Here is a 20,683-nt window from a genome sequence, read left to right on the forward strand (position 1 = left end):
ACAATGATCAGTCTAACGGTATTTGATTCATTCATATCGAACATTAAGCAAGCTTACCTGTAGCTACGCTTGTGCCAAGGGTCCAGAAATGAGCTTGTCTCGTGCAATACGTTGGTTTACCACCCGTTGATCTCCCGGTCAACCAAAAATCAATGGATTTTCAATCATAATCCCGGTCAACTATACATCGATGCATTATCAACTATGTTTCAACACATTCAGGGATTGCACTTTCAATCATAAAGATAACTATAGATCAATGTTGTTCCAATATTGTTTCCATCAAAATAACATCAGGTTTTCATCAATATGGTAATGGTGATTCAACGTTTATTTTGCATTGAAATTTCAATATCAACCATAATGATGATTTAGATGGAAAAACAATGTTTATTCAATGTTGGATTGCTGTCTGGGTTTAGGTTCACAGAGAGTCAAAACAGTCAGCTGTGCACAGCTTTAAACAACACAGGCCTAAAAAGTGCTTAAGACAGAGCTCAGATGAGTTTTAAGTGGTCAGTCAAGGTTGAGAGGTTAGGCCCCCTCGAGCTCTCCAGAGGTCGTGGACTCAAGAGAAGCAGCCACTTTGACCTGTGACCTTTCGAGACGCGGCCAGAGGTTCAGATTTTGAGGAGTGAGAGTTGCTCTGCGTCGGCTTACCGCACTTTGTCAGAGCACAAGTCGTTGCTAAGATCTGTGTGTGTGTGTGTGTGTGTGTGTGTGTTTGTGCCTGCGTACTCACTATCACTGCAACAGCACAAGATCATCCCATATTTTGAGAGCAGTTGGTTATAATGAAACAATGCGGCGCTGTTACATCAACAGTCCGTCCTTGTCCGTCAAACAAAGCTGACTCTAATTTGACGTATTACAAAAATGGCGTTCAGATGCCTTGTCGTCATTTTCTGACATTTCAACTTATACTATTAATTTAGTTTTCACTCCTCAGCTATGATAAGAACCAGCAGCCATCTATTTCCACACCACAAACCATAAATTACAGCCTGATCAATGGAGGGGCGCTTTCAGAAAGTGAGGGAAGGGCAATAGATCAGTGGTCCCCAACCACCGGGCTGCGGACCGGTACCGTTTGGTACCGGGCCGCACCACAGAAAGCTTATATATATATATATTTTTTCTGAAAAATGTTTCATTTTGAAAATTGACTGGATTTTCTCCTAATTCCCTCCCCCCCCCCCCCCCCCGTCCCTCTGACATATTCCCCACACGTCACCAGGCGTTTTTCTTGTCCTTGTATCGTGCACGGCAGTTTCGCCGACCAGCAAACACAGAGCGCACGACTACTACCCCCCGTCGGTCGTTCCGCCAACCCCCCCCCGTCGGACCTTCTCGACCGGGCCGTGAAATATTGTCTGACATAAAACCGGTCCGTGAGGTAAAAAAGGTTGGGGACCACTGGAATAGATGACACAAGAGATACAGTTTATTAAAGAGCAGCAGGGAGAAGGTGGAGTTTGAAGTTATCCAGTCGGGGGAGGCCCCTGAGCCATTACAGTAGGTTATTATACCGCAGTCAAAGTGTTAAATAGACCAGTAACCTGCTCCTTGGCGGCTTTTATTGAAGCCAAGTGTAGTAAATAAATACATTAGGTTTGCAGCTACACAAGTGATGAGTCACTTTGCCGGTTGGGAGGGTTTTCAAAGCTGTCTTTGACTTTATGTTGAGGACAGTGTGGACATTTTTAGTTGTGGTATAATAGTAAAATAATACCGTATTTAAAGTGGATGAAAATCCTCCAACTGTGAGCGACTATGTAAAGATTCAGATCAGTAGCCACAAAAAAATCTGCTGAAAGTTGGATAGGAAACCGACATGCGGCAAACTACGCTCTCTGTTGAGGTAACACACTTCACAAAAGATGAGCGGAATATTTCTGCATTGCTGCGTATTCGCTCTGTGCATCGTGGACCCACCTGGGAGGCTGACAAAACCGCACTACAAACACCGATTGCTGTCAGCGCGCTCAGAATGAAAGGGGGACACATCAAAATACAAACGCTGCACGTACCAAATGTTTGGTACGCACCAGATCTCGATTGTCAACTACAGGTTGAGATCTTCACTGCAGTTATGCAACCAAACCCCAAAATCTAAATTATTCCTTTCATAGACACACCATTGACCGCTTAATCCTTAAAGGCACCGATTTAGTAAGATTACCCAGATTCATTATTCAGCTGTACTTTTGTCATTAAGAAACGTACATGTTCACATTATTCAAAAAGAAATTATTCCCAGTGTGTATATGTGCTTCACTAGATTTCATCAGTTAGAAAATTGTGTGGTTCATGGTCAAGACCTGGGCTTAACGGTCCCGTCCTACAAGAAGTACTCCTGGTTTGTCAAACTCACCAACAGTGCATCCAATCAGCAAAAAGTAGCATAGATTCCTAAAGCAGTGCACATAATTTCAGGTCACATACTTGAGATTTAGAGAAAAGACTAAACTCCTAATGTTGAGAAAGTTTTATTTATACAAAATCAGCCGCACACAGTCATTTCTTCTCAGAACTCTCCTGAAACCTCTTCTAGAAGCGGCTCGCGATGGTCTTTTTCCTGCTTTGAGCCACGGCAGAGCAGGCCTCTTGTTTTTTCACCGCAGGGATCCTTTCTGGGCGCCAGCAGATAATCGTACAGAAGCGCTGCCACCACACCGGCACACATTGGTCCGGCCCAGTACACCTGAAACCACCCACACACACATCCACGCTTCAACGGGGTCGCAGAACTTGTGTCAACGCGACCTGCGGCTCCCTGATGCATACCCAATGGTTATCAAAGGAGTCCTGTAGAATTGCAGGCCCAAAGGACTGAGCCGGGTTAATACCGCATCCCGTAAAGCTGATCTGTAAAGCACAGATCAGAAAACAACGGCACTCAGGCTAGAACGGAGGATGTAAATGCTTCGGTGTGCTTACCCCAGCAAGGTGCCCCAGTGGACCTTTTTGAGTTTCCAACGAGGAAACCAGCCTCCCATTCTCCTTTTTCTGAATTAGTTGAAGTACGCACTGTTTAAGTACATTTTAAATATGCTTTAAATGAAGAACAAACAGATACAAGTATTCTTGATTTTGACTTTTTATTGCATTTCTTAGTAGTACACTACATTTTGACCTGGGAAAGCGGCCGTGTTGCCCCGGCGCTCAAACAACCACTTCACTGAACTGTCGACCTGGACTGGATTGGCCTCCGACCGCGGGGCTTCTGAGGAGAAATGTTCAGATGGAGAGTTTACAGTAGCTCAGCGTGTGGGGAACATCGAACACGCGTTAGCCATAAAACAGGAAATGAGAGAAGACGTGTGTCTTTGGAACCAATGCCAAACACTACATATATATATAACATATAATTTATATAATATATAGTGTATATATATACACATTATAATATGGTTTGTGATCAATTATAGATACATTAAATTAATAGCTTTTTTTCTGTCAAGTCCTAGACTGTAACTACTTTGAACTTTGCAAATAAAAAAAGAGAAAACTTTAAGATACAAACTGGAAGAATACTCCCTTATTATATCATAAATGTATTTAGAATTGATGTGGTGTATGAAAATGGCTATGAACCGGAATATATTTTAATATTCAAAGCATATCTGTAAATCATACATTGTTCTTTAGTAGGCCACTGACTTGGCTCTGGGCTGTTGTCTTCGCCACTTATTTTAACTGCAATCGTTTTAATCCATTCAGCAGGACTTTCTTCTGTACACTGAAGTCTTTACACATGAGCACCGGCCAGTACACCTGCAACGGTGTTCGGTTGATACAAGCAGGGAAACAGTCTGTAAATTATTCAACAGGTTATATCCATGGAATAAAATGTGGGGTTAGCTTATCCATTCATGCATGAATCGTACAGGCTATTGACGCAATCCCAGGGCGACCTTAGATTACCTTCGGATGCATTACATCTTTAGACGTGCTGGATTTGTTGATACTGACCCCGTTTTACGCCTATAAGAATTATTCCCAAGTCTCACACCTTTGTAGCTGCTATCGAAGTTGTGCTTTGCTGCGCACACTTTCTGATCTGTTGACACACACCCTGCAAAACGATGTAACCGCGGAGGACAGGTCTTAAATCGTGACAAAAGAACAGCGGTCTCTAGTCGACCCACGCTTACAGCTGCAAAGGGCCAAGGCGTGAACTTCAGCTCCTGCCACCTTTTATTCATAACGAAAGCAGCGCCAATAGATGTGAATAGTAACTTGTAGGGGTGTAACGATTCATTTTAACAACGATTCGATTCGAATCGCGATTCATGGTTGCCGATTCGATTCATGGACGATCTGGGTTAATTTAGAACGATTCGATTCAATTCAGTGACTTGAAATCGATTCAGTAACTTTACTGGACAGTGCAGGCAAAGTTTCCGAGATCCCTGTTGTTTCTTGTAAGGAAATCAGGTTTAAATCAATTATGGATATTATAAACAAGCAAACAACAATTAATGTCAAATGTATTAACCTTTTATTTGAATCAAGTGCCATTTTCAATGTAAACATTCCACAATAATTACACAATGCTTGGATCAATTTACAGAACCCCGGATTTTCAACCACATTGTAGGGTCGCATGTCTTTACAGATAAACCTGGCAAGTGTTACTGTGATGTTGAGTTTGGTGCTGGCGAGGCCTGAGGTGTCAGGAGAGCTGGAGTTACCTGCTGCTGCTGCTGCAGCAGTGACGCTGCTAGAGGTGCCTGACTGTCGGCGTGTTGTGTTTTTTCTGTGTTTTTTTATTTAGCTTCTACATATTCTACAAACAGCGACCGAGTTATTTAGAACACCTCCGTGTTTGCAAAAGCCCAAATGTTTCCATGCGCTGGATCGATAAGTTGGTTTGTAAATGTCTTGCTCGCAGTCGTCTCCTCCACGCTGTGTTTTGTTGTTGTTCAGAGTTTTTCACGGCTCCGGCTGCGTACTGATGACGTCACAGACAGGCAGACTGAATCGAGTAACGTTTAACGTGTCTAAAGTGCTAAAAAACAAACAAACAAACACACATCCATACCGTTTTTGTACTTAAATCCAATGTGCGGTTTCCAAGTATCGATACAATTGAATAATTACCATTTCAATCGATTTGTAATCGATATATGTCGTCCGGAATGCCGATTTGCGGAGCACAGATCGATTCAGTTGGATCGCAACTAAAATCCATTAATCGATTCAGTGAATGAATCGTTACACCCCTGGTAACTTGCTAACAAATTCTGCATCCAAAGCCCTCTTAACCCCCTCCCACAAATAAACAGTGGCTTATTTCATCGCATCTGCTTAACCAACATGCAGGTAGAATCAACCAGATCGGGTATGTGGGAGGGAGTCAACACTACCGTTACCTTCTACCACAGCTGCACGGCAAATTCCCGAGGTACAAATAAAGTAGTCATTTCTTCTCAGAACTCTCCCGAAACCTCTTCTAGAAGGGGCTCGCGATGGTCTTTTTCCTGCTTTTTAGCCACAGCAGAGCAGGCTTCTTGTTTTTTTTGTTTGTTGAACCGCTCTTAGTCTGGACTCTCGCCTGAAGGGTGTTGGTCTTGTTGGGATACCAAGAGACAACACCGCTCACAGGGTCACTGAGCCACTCAAACTCCTCCACCACGTTAAGGTGGCGGTTCATGGAGGAGATGACTATGTGTATGTGCATTTATGTGTATTTATGTGTACTTTTTGTGTATTTATGTGTATGACTATGTGTATGTGTATTTATGTGTACTTTTTGTGTATTTATGTGTATGACTATGTGTATGTGCATTTATGTGTACTTTTTGTGTATTTATGTGTATGACTATGTGTATGTGTATTTATGTGTACTTTTTGTGTACTTATGTGTATGACTATGTGTATGTGCATTTATGTGTATTTATGTGTACTTTTTGTGTATTTATGTGTATGACTATGTGTATGTGTATTTATGTGTACTTTTTGTGTACTTATGTGTATGACTATGTGTATGTGCATTTATGTGTATGTGTACTTATGTGTACGTGTGTGACTATGTGTGTATGTATATGTGTTTCTACTGGTGTTCATTCTGTGATGTTCAGTCTGTGATGTTCAGCCTGTGGTGTTCAGCCTGTGGTGTTCAGCCCTGGAAGGTCTTTTTCTCCTCACGGCCCTTCTTCTCTTCTTTTTCGGACCTCTTAGTCTCCCGGTCCTGCATTTTTTGCTTCATCTTGTCCATCTCTACCTGTCTTTCCTGCATTCTTCTTCCAAAGATGCCTCTCTTCTTCTTCTTCAAGTCCAGACAGATGTTTTCAAGAAGAGTGTTTTCGTCCTGCAACTGTTTCACCTTGGTGATGAGAATCTGATTTTCTTTGGCCATCTCCTCCATCTGTTGGAGTTTGAGGGATCTGTTCTCCTCTTGGTGCTTTTGTTTGTCAGCCATGCCATCCCTCCAGTCCGTTAGCAGTTTGTATTCTGCCTCCAACTGGTGGTTGTTGGCCTGCTGCTTGTTCAACTTCTCCTCCAGAGCAAGGTTGTCGGAGTACAGTTGTGTTACTCTGGTCTCCGACATCTCTTGTTTGAGGTTCAGTTCTTTGCACACCCTTGTTTCCAGATCTTTGAATTTCTCTTCCTCGCTGATGAGCTGTTGTTCAGTCTCTCTCAGCTTATGTAAGATGCTTTCTTTCTCTTTGTTGACTTTCAGGGTCTCACTCAGCTTCTGGACCATCAGATTCTCAACCTCGGTGGCCATCTCCTGGTACTTTACCTGAAGGGCTTCCAGTGCCTGGTTCTGGATATTTTGGTCGGAAAGTTTGGCCTCATACTCTTGAACCATCCGCTCCTTCTCCTGGTGACTGATGAGCTGGACTTCAGCCATCTTTTCCTCCTGTACTCTCAGACGTTCCAGCAGGTGGAGGTTTTCGGACTGCATCTCTTCGTTGACTTTCAGGGTCTCACTGGTCTTCTGGCACATCGGGTTCTCAACCTCGGTGGCCATCCCCTGGTATTTTACCTGAAGGGCTTCCAGTGCCTCTTGTTTTAGGGCGATGTCTTGGTTGGTCTTTTTCTCCAGAACCTCGTACTTTCTTCGCCAGATCTCGTTGGTGACGAGTTCGTCTTTGGCGTCGGCGAGGCTCAGAGACAACTCCTCGTTCTTCTTGAAGAGATTAAGGTACTTGATGACTTGGTCGGCATGTTCGTCCTCATGCTCTTGAACCATCCGCTCCTTCTCCTGGTGACTGACGAGCTGTTCTTGGGCCATCTTTTCCTCCAGGGTCTTGATCCTCTTGTTGGCGGTCTGCAGACTCTTCTCCAGACGGGCGGTTGCCAATCTCCCATCTTTGATGACAAGGTAAAAACTGTTCTTCTCAATCTCAGCATCCGTCTTGAAGTACTCAAGGTCTTTCACAAGTTCGGTCAGACGGAAGACCTCCTCGTTGGCACGTGTGAGTGCCTGTTTCAGATGGTATGTTTTCGGTGGAGGGCCTGCGCCACACCGAGGGGCATCAGTCCCATATCTATGTCCGTTTCCTCGATTCATTGTATGAAGAATACTTGGTACAAGAATGGACTGCTGTTTTAAAATACTTTTCGTGGTCGTGAAAGACAAATGCAACTGATAACTTATATACTCACAAGATATCAACTGCTTGCTAACTCGGCTTGAAACGCAATGAAGAGATTGGGTTCCAAGAGCTCTTTATAACACTCTATGATGATGTCAGCACTCTATGATGAGGTCAACACTCTGATGAGGTCACTGAGATCAAAGCAGTTGCCATGGGAGCACCCCGTCGCCGCCCGGAAACGTTGCCATGGAAACCATTCCAGTAAAAGACAACAGCACTGCTTGTAGTTGTCTGGTTCTTCTAGGATTTTTGACCGTTTGAGAGGAGAGAGGAGAGAAATCAAGGATGCTGATATTTATCATGTCTTTTACTCATACAAATGAGCATGACAAATAATATTTCCTAAAACCTTGAATGGAGGTTGAATTATAAAACAATATTTATGGTTTTCTGGATTCTGGATGATAAGAATCATCACTTTGAGCGGAAAAAAATAAAAAAACAGCAGCTTTTTTTCAATCTTAGCTCCTGAAAGCTCGTTAAATGATTCTAATGTAACGGCGAGTCACGGCCGCAGCTCCACGCGGCTCACTCGCTGGCCACATCCATACGAGGGGCAGTGGAGATGAATTGGAGGGTAGAAGTAGCAGGTAAAAAGGGGAGGGCCACGACGCGCGGCAGCTAGCCGGCCATTATGCTAGCTTGTTTGCTGCTGGGTTACCCCTCCGTTTTTTATCTCACAGCCTACACTCGTCGGGGTTCTGACTGCCTGAATAGTATCCAAACCTTTAAGGCAGGGGTCTCAAACTCAAATCAGCTGCGGGCCAGATGCAGCCCACTTCAACTGAACGCGGGCCAGACTAGCGTCCGAACGGCATGGTCACCAATAACACAACTTAACACTCACTTTCAAAAGCAGTCATTGAACCCCACCCTGGGGGATCGGTCCGAATGAGACTACAACACTAGTCCTCCTTTAACTCAGCGGGGGAGACCTAAGGTCATGTGACCGTGGAATTCCTTTATAGCCAAACGTGAAGTTACTTGAATCGAAGCTGCGTAGTAATGGACGGAGACGCTCGTCGGTGACGTCAGATGCTTCATGTATTGTTAGTGTGAGTCGTAAAGGAAAACTTTATTAAACGAGCGATGCTAACGGTTAGTCACATGATCACCTGCGCGAAAGAGGGCAGGAAACATTTCACCCTCCTGCTCTCTGCACCTCGGCCGACACACACGACCCGCCCCCATGTCAGTCACATGCATGCCACGTTCACTGGACAAGCACACAGTAGGAAACCAGAACATCATAACATGTCCCACACAGCAGCTGACAGTGGGGTTACAGTATAAAACTTGCGGGCCGCACTAACATTACACTTTCATATTAAGGATGGGGCCACAAAATATCGTCCCGAGGGCCGCAATTGGCCCGCGGGCCGCGAGTTTGAGACCCCTGCTTTAAGGTCAACTTGGCTAGCAAGGCTAATACAATTAGCACCGCTGAGTCACTCGATGGAGAAGCGTCAATGGTGGATACGCCCAACAATGGTGATGACATTGGAAATGAGCACGTTTCCCAGACAGCAAACAGTCATTGAAACAATGTTAAATCAACATCGCATTGTCAACACTAAGTCATTGAATCAACGTTGAATTCTGATGTTGATTCAACATCATTTTGCACCCTGATTTAATGTTGAAACAATGTTGATATCCTGTCCATAGATCAACGGAATTTCAATGGTATTTCAATTGTCAGGAATATTGAAACAATGTTGAAATTTCAACTGAACTAAGGATCAACGTTATTTCAACGGAATTTCAATCTTTTTATATGTTAATTTTAAATGCCATAAATTAAATAGCCTGCTTTATCTACAGCCAGGATGTTAAGTAGGCTAATGGAACATTTGAAATCGGCCTATAAAACAATGAACACACCACACTATTTAAACACAAATTCATTCTCTGACGGCCGCATTATTTTGTCGTCCAGTCCCTCCTCTCCGGTCTGGCGCATAGACCTTTTGCACAGCTTGGGAAAAATTGAATTGGGTGACGGCAGCTGCCCCCATCTGCCGAGTAAGAGCATCTAAAACAAAAAAATAAAATCACAATGCAAAACAATTAGCATTTAAGAAAGGGTTTTGCACTGGATTGGGGTGCGGGATAGTAACGCCATCTCGATTTGTATTACGACGAGATGGTTGGCTTTTCCAGTTACAACTCGAGACAGTTCTGCATTGAATAATAAGGTAAGTCATGTATTCTTCTGTGGGTAACGTTAACGTTAGCGCTCAAACGTGCATGACATGACTTCTGTGCCCTTGGTGGTGGCTACGTAGTGCTAATCAGCCGTGATTTCTCAAAGGTTTGAGCGCACGGCGCCGCCAACAGGCTAGCTTGATGAACGTTACCGTTAGCGCTAGATGGAGCACACTGTTATTATGGTGTTTTCCGGCGGGCAGAAGAAATAGCGGTGACTGTAAAATAGATTTCCCGACACTATTAGCAATGGGTACCGAGTGACGTGTATTTTGAGCTAGCTATAAAAATAGACTGGACTCAGAGGTTTTGCTAACTGTAAAGAGAACCACGAAGTAGGCTAGCCTGCTTTTGAAAGATTTTAACACATTAGTAAAACAAAAATCTATTTCATGACTAACGTTAGCTGCAGCACTGCGTTGGTTACTACACTAATGATTATACTACAATGATCAGTCTAACGGTATTTGATTCATTCATATCGAACATTAAGCAAGCTTACCTGTAGCTACGCTTGTGCCAAGGGTCCAGAAATGAGCTTGTCTCGTGCAATACGTTGGTTTACCACCCGTTGATCTCCCGGTCAACCAAAAATCAATGGATTTTCAATCATAATCCCGGTCAACTATACATCGATGCATTATCAACTATGTTTCAACACATTCAGGGATTGCACTTTCAATCATAAAGATAACTATAGATCAATGTTGTTCCAATATTGTTTCCATCAAAATAACATCAGGTTTTCATCAATATGGTAATGGTGATTCAACGTTTATTTTGCATTGAAATTTCAATATCAACCATAATGATGATTTAGATGGAAAAACAATGTTTATTCAATGTTGGATTGCTGTCTGGGTTTAGGTTCACAGAGAGTCAAAACAGTCAGCTGTGCACAGCTTTAAACAACACAGGCCTAAAAAGTGCTTAAGACAGAGCTCAGATGAGTTTTAAGTGGTCAGTCAAGGTTGAGAGGTTAGGCCCCCTCGAGCTCTCCAGAGGTCGTGGACTCAAGGGAAGCAGCCACTTTGACCTGTGACCTTTCGAGACGCGGCCAGAGGTTCAGATTTTGAGGAGTGAGAGTTGCTCTGCGTCGGCTTACCGCACTTTGTCAGAGCACAAGTCGTTGCTAAGATCTGTGTGTGTGTGTGTGTGTGTGTGTGTGTTTGTGCCTGCGTACTCACTATCACTGCAACAGCACAAGATCATCCCATATTTTGAGAGCAGTTGGTTATAATGAAACAATGCGGCGCTGTTACATCAACAGTCCGTCCTTGTCCGTCAAACAAAGCTGACTCTAATTTGACGTATTACAAAAATGGCGTTCAGATGCCTTGTCGTCATTTTCTGACATTTCAACTTATACTATTAATTTAGTTTTCACTCCTCAGCTATGATAAGAACCAGCAGCCATCTATTTCCACACCACAAACCATAAATTACAGCCTGATCAATGGAGGGGCGCTTTCAGAAAGTGAGGGAAGGGCAATAGATCAGTGGTCCCCAACCACCGGGCTGCGGACCGGTACCGTTTGGTACCGGGCCGCACCACAGAAAGCTTATATATATATTTTTTTTTTCTGAAAAATGTTTCATTTTGAAAATTGACTGGATTTTCTCCTAATTCCCTCCCCCCCCCCCCCCCCCCGTCCCTCTGACATATTCCCCACACGTCACCAGGCGTTTTTCTTGTCCTTGTATCGTGCACGGCAGTTTCGCCGACCAGCAAACACAGAGCGCACGACTACTACCCCCCGTCGGTCGTTCCGCCAACCCCCCCCCGTCGGACCTTCTCGACCGGGCCGCGAAATATTGTCTGACATAAAACCGGTCCGTGAGGTAAAAAAGGTTGGGGACCACTGGAATAGATGACACAAGAGATACGGTTTATTAAAGAGCAGCAGGGAGAAGGTGGAGTTTGAAGTTATCCAGTCGGGGGAGGCCCCTGAGCCATTACAGTAGGTTATTATACCGCAGTCAAAGTGTTAGGGTTTTCAAAGCTGTCTTTGACTTCATGTTGAGGACAGTGTGGACATTTTTAGTTGTGGTATAATAGTAAAATAATACCGTATTTAAAGTGGATGAAAATCCTCCAACTGTGAGCGACTATGTAAAGATTCAGATCAGTAGCCACAAAAAAATCTGCTGAAAGTTGGATAGGAAACCGACATGCGGCAAACTACGCTCTCTGTTGAGGTAACACACTTCACAAAAGATGAGCGGAATATTTCTGCATTGCTGCGTATTCGCTCTGTGCATCGTGGACCCACCTGGGAGGCTGACAAAACCGCACTACAAACACCGATTGCTGTCAGCGCGCTCAGAATGAAAGGGGGACACATCAAAATACAAACGCTGCACGTACCAAATGTTTGGTACGCACCAGATCTCGATTGTCAACTACAGGTTGAGATCTTCACTGCAGTTATGCAACCAAACCCCAAAATCTAAATTATTCCGTTCATAGACACACCATTGACCGCTTAATCCTTAAAGGCACCGATTTAGTAAGATTACCCAGATTCATTATTCAGCTGTACTTTTGTCATTAAGAAACGTACATGTTCACATTATTCAAAAAGAAATTATTCCCAGTGTGTATATGTGCTTCACTAGATTTCATCAGTTAGAAAATTGTGTGGTTCATGGTCAAGACCTGGGCTTAACGGTCCCGTCCTACAAGAAGTACTCCTGGTTTGTCAAACTCACCAACAGTGCATCCAATCAGCAAAAAGTAGCATAGATTCCTAAAGCAGTGCACATAATTTCAGGTCACATACTTGAGATTTAGAGAAAAGACTAAACTCCTAATGTTGAGAAAGTTTTATACAAAATCAGCCGCACACAGTCATTTCTTCTCAGAACTCTCCTGAACCCTCTTCTAGAAGCGGCTCGCGATGGTCTTTTTCCTGCTTTGAGCCACAGCAGAGCAGGCCTCTTGTTTTTTCACCGCAGGGATCCTTTCTGGGCGCCAGCAGATAATCGTACAGAAGCGCTGCCACCACACCGGCACACATTGGTACGGCCCAGTACACCTGAAACCAGACACACACACATCCACGCTTCAACGGGGTCGCAGAACTTGTGTCAACCCAGTGCTACGGACAATCCCACCGCCAGAGGTGCAAATCCGCCGACGTCACGTCTCTGGTCGGTGACCGCGAGCACACACAGGACCAACTGAAGGGTGAGCAGGAATTCCACACCAAAACCTTGGCCTGGGCTGACACCGTTTAGCTGCAATACAGGACAGACATACATATTTTCCCCCGCTTTCTTGCATAATAACAAAAAAGCAAAAAAGCAATTCAACAGTGCCTGTTCAGTCCATTACAGCAGATAAGGCTTTTATCCCATAATCACTACAGTGAGAGAAGAACTGCCTTTGTTGCATGCCAGCTACGCAATTAAACAAAGTATCACTTGCAGTTCTAAAATGGGTAACGCTTCGAAAACAAAACTGGACGATCTTTTATCCCATAATCACTACAGTGAGTGAAGAACTGCCTTTGTTGCATGCCAGCTACGCAATTAAACAAAAGTATCACCTGCAGTTGGTCAACCGTCCAAAACTGGACGGTTGACCAAAGTTGACACTTCCTAGGAAATCTACATCAGGCTGGAGGCAAATTCGCCAAATGCCTCTCAATTTGATAAACACATGTCCTCCATTAAGCAAAGCGCTAGTCGGGGAAAGTGGAAACGCGTGCGTTCATCCTTACCTTGTTAACACCGAGGGAATGTGTTGTTTCTGGCCTGGTGCCGTACACTATGACACTGCCAGCCACTGCTCCCACCACCTGAGCGCTCATGTAGACAAGGGCTCTGAGCGGACTGATCTTGCAGCTGACCAAGAGGCCCAGCGTGATGGCGGGATTCAGGTGGGCAGCGCTGACGTGTCCCAGGCACTGCGCCAACGTGGCAACGGCCAAGCCGAAGGCCAACGCCACTTTTATCTCCTGGTCGGGGTAGGAGTTATTGCGGTCCCCTATTGCGGCCGAGAGGCCGATGAAGACGAAGACGATCGTCCCCAGACACTCTGCCAGGACCGCCCTCCAAAATCCCCACGCTTTGATTTCCGACATGACCGCTCAGTTGAATCATGACTTCATGGCGGCGGCGGCGAACGGATTCTGGAGCGTCAGTGACGCGCGGAACTTCTGGCACAAGCTGAGATCTGGTCCCGCCAGCGGCCCAATAGAAAACGTGGCGAGCCGCGTTAACCAGCGTTCGTTGTGCATGAAGGCGTAAAAAAATCAAGGCCTGATTGGAAGCAGCTGAGATTCACCAAGCGACAATGACCTCCAATGTCTCCCACTGTGTCCGGCACTTCTTCATTCAAACAGACGGCTTTTAATCTTATTCACACTTCCTTAGACTGCACCCAAGTGTTACTTTGAGAAAAGAAGTGGCGACTGAATGATGAAGATGATGTTAAATTATCAACTTGCTTTTTTTTAAATGGGCAATTTACGAAATAACACAAGCAGCACTCGGCACCTGGCGTTCAAAATTCAATCCATGCTTGAGTCATCTGCTCATTTGCATTTTTATTCTTATTCCTTAACGTGAAATTGAAAATAGACTCCTTGTGTAAAAGGCACCTTGTCGTTTCCTGGTTTAACTCCATCCTGCTTAACACGTGTGGTGAATGTGTGAACGACATCAGTCAGATGTGGGAAGGACACTTGTTGGCCATTACTTGTTGCAAGTGTTTGTGAACCATCTTGTTCTATTCTCAGCTGGCGTCACGCAGGGCCGGCTGCATTGAAGTTAACATCAGTCATGTGCCGCTGTGAAGGAAACGGGACCTTTTTGAGTTTCCAACGAGGAAACCAGCCTCCCATTCTCCTTTTTCTGTGTGAACGGACTGAGAGGTCAAAGGGTCACGCTGCTTCTTGTCTGCTTTTCAGTAAAATGAGAAAAGGGAAGACGGGAAAAGCAACAAAAAAAGCAGCTCATCTTTTCTCTTTAAAAGAACGTGTTGCGAAACATCTCTTGACTTAAACTCAGTCATTTCTTTTCATTCTTAAATCAAATAAAAAAACCACACAACGGATATGTTTCAATTGTTACTAAATGTCATATTTGAAATATAGATGCCTGAGATTAGAGATGATAACATCAAGGAGAGGAGCCATTCATCCAGCAGGATGGAGGAGGTGTGTAGTAATATACAGGACCTAATAAAGTAAATGCCAGAGATAAGTGGAGGAAGGACAAAGGCCACACATTCAAACTACGTGAGAAGCAGCAGCTCGACTGGCCGGCAAAGTCTCCTGTCAATACATTTTATTTGTTAAAAAAGACGTCTTTACTCCTTTGGTACATTCTAGAAAGAAATCTATATATGTATGCTCAAAATAAATATCATGAAAAAATATATTCAAAAAGAATATTCAAAACAAATATTCACAAAAAAATATATAACAATATTTAGAATGAGGGTGTCAGGCTTAACTCGTTTAAAAAAGATCACGCCCACAAATGAGATCAACCTTCAGCTCTGAGCTAATCTTTGCATGTGAATTTAAAGACCTACACATTTACACATTTGTCTCACTCTTATGTGCATAATTTTGCTCCCACACGATTAGAACATCTGCTTGTTATCTTCCCTGAAACACGTTGGTCTATAAATAATGAATTTCATAATTTTGCTCATGCTATTTGGGAATGCAGACCACCGCGTACTGATTTCTTATCAGATAAATTAAAGACTGTCTGACTGGGCAGGTCTTCTGACTTGGTTCACTGGAAGACACCCAAAAGCACATGTTTGCCGCCCTGGAGCTCCCCTAAGGGTTAATTTAGCATGAATCTGGATGAAAATGTATTTTGTCATCTGGAAATATTCTGAGACTCCAGATGTTTTCTTCAAAAAGTATTTCAATCACAAGATATAACTCACACTAACAGTAATGTCGTTTATGTCATTTTTTTCTTTGAAAAATAAATAAGGCAGAAAATAACAAGGCAGAAACGTGCGTTTGCCACATATGTTGATTCCCGCTAAAAACATTTAAAAAGTTGTCTTTTGAGGGAACCAACGGGATAATAAGATGAAGTGAGTGTTAGTCTGCCTTCAGTAAGGTTTATTTTGACTGCTTGATGGTGAAAAAATCAAATCTCTAACACCAGATTTTGTTCCTACGTGAAAACAAGAAAGCGCACACAGTAACAGCTGTTAACAACAAGTGTTTTATTTATTTAAAAAACAGAGAGACCATTCAAGAGTGCACACACAAAACATTATCCATCAGAAATATATAAAAGTTACACAGACGCAAAGGGTGTACAAAAGGAAACTGGCTCGTCATTAGAATACTGATATGGGACAAACATTTCTACCCACCGCTCTGTCAACATGCCGACATCCTCAACTTCTGAGTTTGGGGTTTGACGGAGTTCTACCTCAGAGAGACACTAAGTGGCTCGTTGCAACAATCCTCAATAGTAATTCAAAATAGCACAAAAACACTGAGATCCTACACCCAATATGAGAGCTTTGTTTTTTTTTTCCACAGGAGCATAAACATGTGCAGAGAGAAAGTGCACGGGACTATTTCGACGTCATCTCCACGGTCGCGTTGTCGGTGCCTCCGTTGACGTCGTAGTTGCCCGCCGGGCCGCTGACCAGGACCTTCATGCGCTCGGGGAAGTCATCATATTTGGGGAACAGCAGGAAATCGTAAATGAGAGCCGCTGCCAGACCACCGCACATAGGCCCCACCCAGTACACCTGCAGCGGAGAGCGTTAGATCAGCCTCTGTGGCGGCATCGCGTTAATCTATCCATCGTCGTTATCACAGGTAAGACAAGATAATCAAGTTCAAAGGGTTGTGCTGCCCGTGTTTGCCGAGCTAACTGTGAAGCAACAGGGTGTCTATCACTGATTAACTGGGGGGAGCGGAGGATTCCTCAGTAATGGGCTCATCTGCCTGTCGTGGGAATTCAATTATTGAAGCTCAACATGTAACATGCACGCAGACACATGTCAGGCGCGCGTAATGAGCTTTCGTTCGTCCGTCTCAGACTCACCCAGTGGTTCGTGAAATCGCTCAGGATCAAAGCCGGACCGAAGGAGCGAGCGGGGTTGATGCCGCAGCCCGTGTAGCTGATCTGTTATGAACCACAAAAAGAGACGGCGTGAGGTCAGCTGCATGGTCTGCTGGAGTGATGGGGTCAGGGCTATCAGCTGAAAGCGTTAAGAATGCATGAAACCGTTCCGCCGCCCCGGCTGCGTTGTATCTGGTGCTTGTGTACGTTGCACAAAAGCCGTGTGCACAGGCCCAGATAAACGTCACACTGCGCTGGAAATGGCTTTACGGGGAAAACTCACAGCTGCCAAGTGTCCCAGGCAGACCGAGAGGCCAATGGCCAAGGGTGCTGAGCCGGTGACATCACGCCTTCTTTTATCAGTGACTGCAATGACACACAGCACCAGCTGGAAGGTTGCCAGAAGCTCAATGCCCACGCCTTGACTGGGAGTGACACCGTTGAGCTGCGAGAGAGGAATACAAAAACAACAAGAGTTTGTCAGTCTGTGTCAGTTAGATTGATGGTTTCCCAACGCCAGCGCTTCTGTTTAGCAAATAGAAGCCTGACGACACTGAAAACTGCCACATCGCCTTATTTTCTCTTCATGCCCAAACAATTTAGCTGTGTTACACCATGTGTTTCTCCACAGTGACATCATGCCTTGAAACCCCCAGCGTTTTTTTATAAGAAGACAGCTATTATATGATATTGCAGACAGGTCAAAGAGAAATGAAGAAACAACAACAACAACAACTATTAACCAACTAATTCACCAGAATCGCGATAGTTTCATTGCAGATTCAGTTTGGTGTCTCATCACTGTTCAATAATACAAAAGGACCAAGGAACATCACAGACAGTGACACACATCCTCAGCAATAACATAAAAAAAGATATACTCACAGCGTTGAGCCCCAGCGCGTCAGTGGTGCTTGGACGGGCCCCATACACGATGCCGCTGGCCAGAGCTGAGCCCAGCATCTGGGCCACGACGTACATGACCGCCTTGAACAAGCTGATCTGGCAGCTGGCCAGCATCCCGAAGGTGACCGCGGGGTTCAGGTGGGCTCCGCTGATGTGACCCAAACTCTGAGCCAGCGTGGCGATGGCCAACCCGAAGGTCAGCGACACCTTCACCTCCTGGTCCGGGCTGCTGTTGTTCTTGTTGCCGATGGCCGCCGAGATGCTGAGGTAAATGAAGAGGGTCATTCCGACCAGTTCGGCCAGAACGGCCTTCCAAAAGTTTTTGCTCATGAACTCTCTCATGGTGGTGGCGGTGTGGCTTCGGTCGCTGGAGCTCTGTAACGCCTGTGTACTCACAAACAACAGCGGCAGTCTCCATATATAGGGCCTCTCCGCTGATAATGGTCAGTGGGCGGGCTTTTAAAAAGCTGAAAGAGGGCCACACTGAATTAATGAGAAAACCCAAAGTCTGGTGCTCCCGTTTCCCTCCCTCTTCTCCAGCACCCTCCCTCCTCTTTTGCATGTCCTGCAGCCCTCTCCCTGCACCTCCCCGTGCACCACACTCTGGTCTTTGGACTGTGTGAGTGAGAGACCCGGGTCCTCAAATAGCTCATATCTAAAGGTAACGTTCACACTCGGTTTTACTCTGTCAAGGTTTTAAATGACTTTTGCTTTAAAATGACAAAAGTGTGAAACGTTGAACAAATTGTGTGGTTTGCTTTTGTGGACTTTATCATTAGTCCCTCAAAGCACACATGGGGAGAGTGAAAGCGAATGCGAGGACACTCCCAACACGTTGAGAGACAGTTTTAAAGAAATAGAGAGAAACAAAAAAAAATTTGAGAGAAAAACAAAACAAAACAGAATGTCCTTATTGACAATATAAACTTTCAAAAACAAGCCAGGGGACAACAGGAGACTTAATAAAGAATCTTTAATATTCAGCACGTCAATAAATCATGAAATGCGAATCGAATTAAAAACCGGAAACATTCCTAATGATGGAGCAACTATAACTTATTAACTAAACGGATGTTTGCCCAATAATTATTTGAAAAATAATTGGCGCAGGGTAAAACATCAACTTTGAGAACTGAGCAGCCTGCTGCACCCGGCCCCCAATTCAAGTGAGTGTGAAAAACAAACAGCAACCAGAACAATGCAAAACCTGTGAGGAAAATACTTTGCCGCTACTCTGGATGTCTGCAAGTCTCTCAGCGACGGTTCAAGAAGCTCTTTTTTAACGTGCGATTCAATTCAAATAGGAATTATTTAGCTGTGGCAGCAAAACGCACCATTTCCATTACATTCTGAAACCTACGGGATTTAAAGTATATCACATATTTTGATTAATTCCGTCATTGCATCACAGGGTGTCTAATCAACACTCACTTAATTTTCAGTGAGGTTGTAAAAAGAGAACCCTCCTGTATTAAAACATCTGTTGACTGTTGACTTTTCATGCCGCATCCAGGGGCAGATGAGGGCCAGATGAGGGGCTGAGTACCTTTTAATTATAAACCATCACCATTATGAGCTAAAAGGAACTTAAAGGAACCATTCTCACGAACAATAAAAACTTCACTTTTGAAAGTTGCCTTTGCGGTGCAGAAGATGAACATCAACCACCAGCAGGCGCGGCCTGTTAAGATAACAAGGGAGGGTCCAAACATCCCAAAACTTTGCACATCTGTTACAGTGAGTAATTTGACAAATAGTTCACGGTCAGCAGTATGATTGCTGTATCATCATCTTATCAGACGTCCAGAGAAACGCAGCTTATGCGTCTTCTCCACATTCGACGGCGCCACCTGTGAGCCGCTCCCGCGCCGCAAATGGAGGAGTGAATTCCCGACGCGTGAACGCACTGAGCAGTTCTGTGTAAGGAATTTATGTATGAGTCAAAATGAATATCATGAACTCCTACAGCAAATGGAACCGGCCACTGAGGCAGCAGCAGAATGTACATCTCATGTGGAGGTCAAGGTCACCACGGGTGGGAGTTTTGACAGGTATCGAGGTTGAAAAGGTGACGCGTACCATGCGCAGAGGTCACTGGCGTCACGCTCTAATAATCAAACCACGCAGCATGCGGATTGCACCATCAGCCGTGGATAGTAGTCGCACCAATAACACAAGTTTGTGGATTGTTTCCAGAGCTTTGCTGTTTAATGCAATGGATCTCCAAAATACACCATGTAGCAGGACACCACTTCATTTCCAATTCCTGCACGCATTGTAACAATATCAATATCCTTGCACTATTAAAACATATTAAAGATAGACAATCTAAACTCACTGAATGACGGACTTCTGGTTCGGGACATTCCAAACATTCGGATCTGCGTTCAGGACATTTTTCATGGCTGTAGTTGTCAAGTCACAAGAAAAAACTGAGGTGTGATTCAGCAAAAGCTCGACGGGTTGGCTTGGACAGCTCGTCCCCGTTGGGTCTGCAATCCAACCACGTACGTCCTGCCAGTGTTTGTCTGGAGAACTGCGGGTCGGTGGTGCAACAAAGCGGCTGATGGGTAGGAGGTTGAGCGGCATGGACAATGCCGAAGGCCAGTGACCCATGAAACCGCCTGTGGCCGTCAGGAACTCATTTTACTAATTGCTCAAATTTATCTAATTACAGATTGCTCACAAGGTATTTTTGTGCCCAAAGGAAACAAATGCTGCACATTGTCGCTTGCATCAGATCCTTATGGATCATTAAAATTGTTGTCAAAGGCTACAATAACTAAAATGATACTGTTTGGTTGACGAGGTTGATAAATGGTTCCTCCACAGATGTTTTCTTTAAGAGAAGTTGTTCTTCTGCCACCGACAAAGAGAGCAATGAAGCCACAAGA

The 20,683-nt window shown here is 44.5% G+C and overlaps 2 protein-coding genes across 2 annotated transcripts; both read right to left on the minus strand.

Annotated features, from left to right (window-relative positions):
• Positions 1 to 2,527: 2,527 nt before the first annotated feature.
• Positions 2,528 to 14,041, minus strand: LOC120814261 (aquaporin-1-like). Its single transcript, XM_078098922.1, has 5 exons — positions 13,547 to 14,041; positions 12,917 to 13,061; positions 2,941 to 2,963; positions 2,788 to 2,868; positions 2,528 to 2,704 (listed from the first exon to the last, which is right to left on the minus strand). The coding sequence occupies exons 1-5, from the start codon at positions 13,907 to 13,909 to the stop codon at positions 2,528 to 2,530; spliced, it is 789 nt and encodes a 262-aa protein (XP_077955048.1). The 5' UTR covers positions 13,910 to 14,041.
• A 1,965-nt stretch (positions 14,042 to 16,006) lies between these two features.
• On the minus strand, positions 16,007 to 20,319 carry LOC120816382 (aquaporin-1). Its single transcript, XM_040171940.2, has 4 exons — positions 17,769 to 20,319; positions 17,167 to 17,328; positions 16,866 to 16,946; positions 16,007 to 16,566 (listed from the first exon to the last, which is right to left on the minus strand). Exons 1-4 carry the CDS (start codon positions 18,129 to 18,131, stop codon positions 16,387 to 16,389), a joined length of 786 nt encoding a protein of 261 aa, XP_040027874.2. The 5' UTR covers positions 18,132 to 20,319; the 3' UTR covers positions 16,007 to 16,386.
• Positions 20,320 to 20,683: the final 364 nt, after the last annotated feature.

Source organism: Gasterosteus aculeatus, chromosome 3 (assembly GCF_964276395.1).
Source record: "Gasterosteus aculeatus chromosome 3, fGasAcu3.hap1.1, whole genome shotgun sequence".
NCBI lineage: Eukaryota > Metazoa > Chordata > Actinopteri > Perciformes > Gasterosteidae > Gasterosteus > Gasterosteus aculeatus.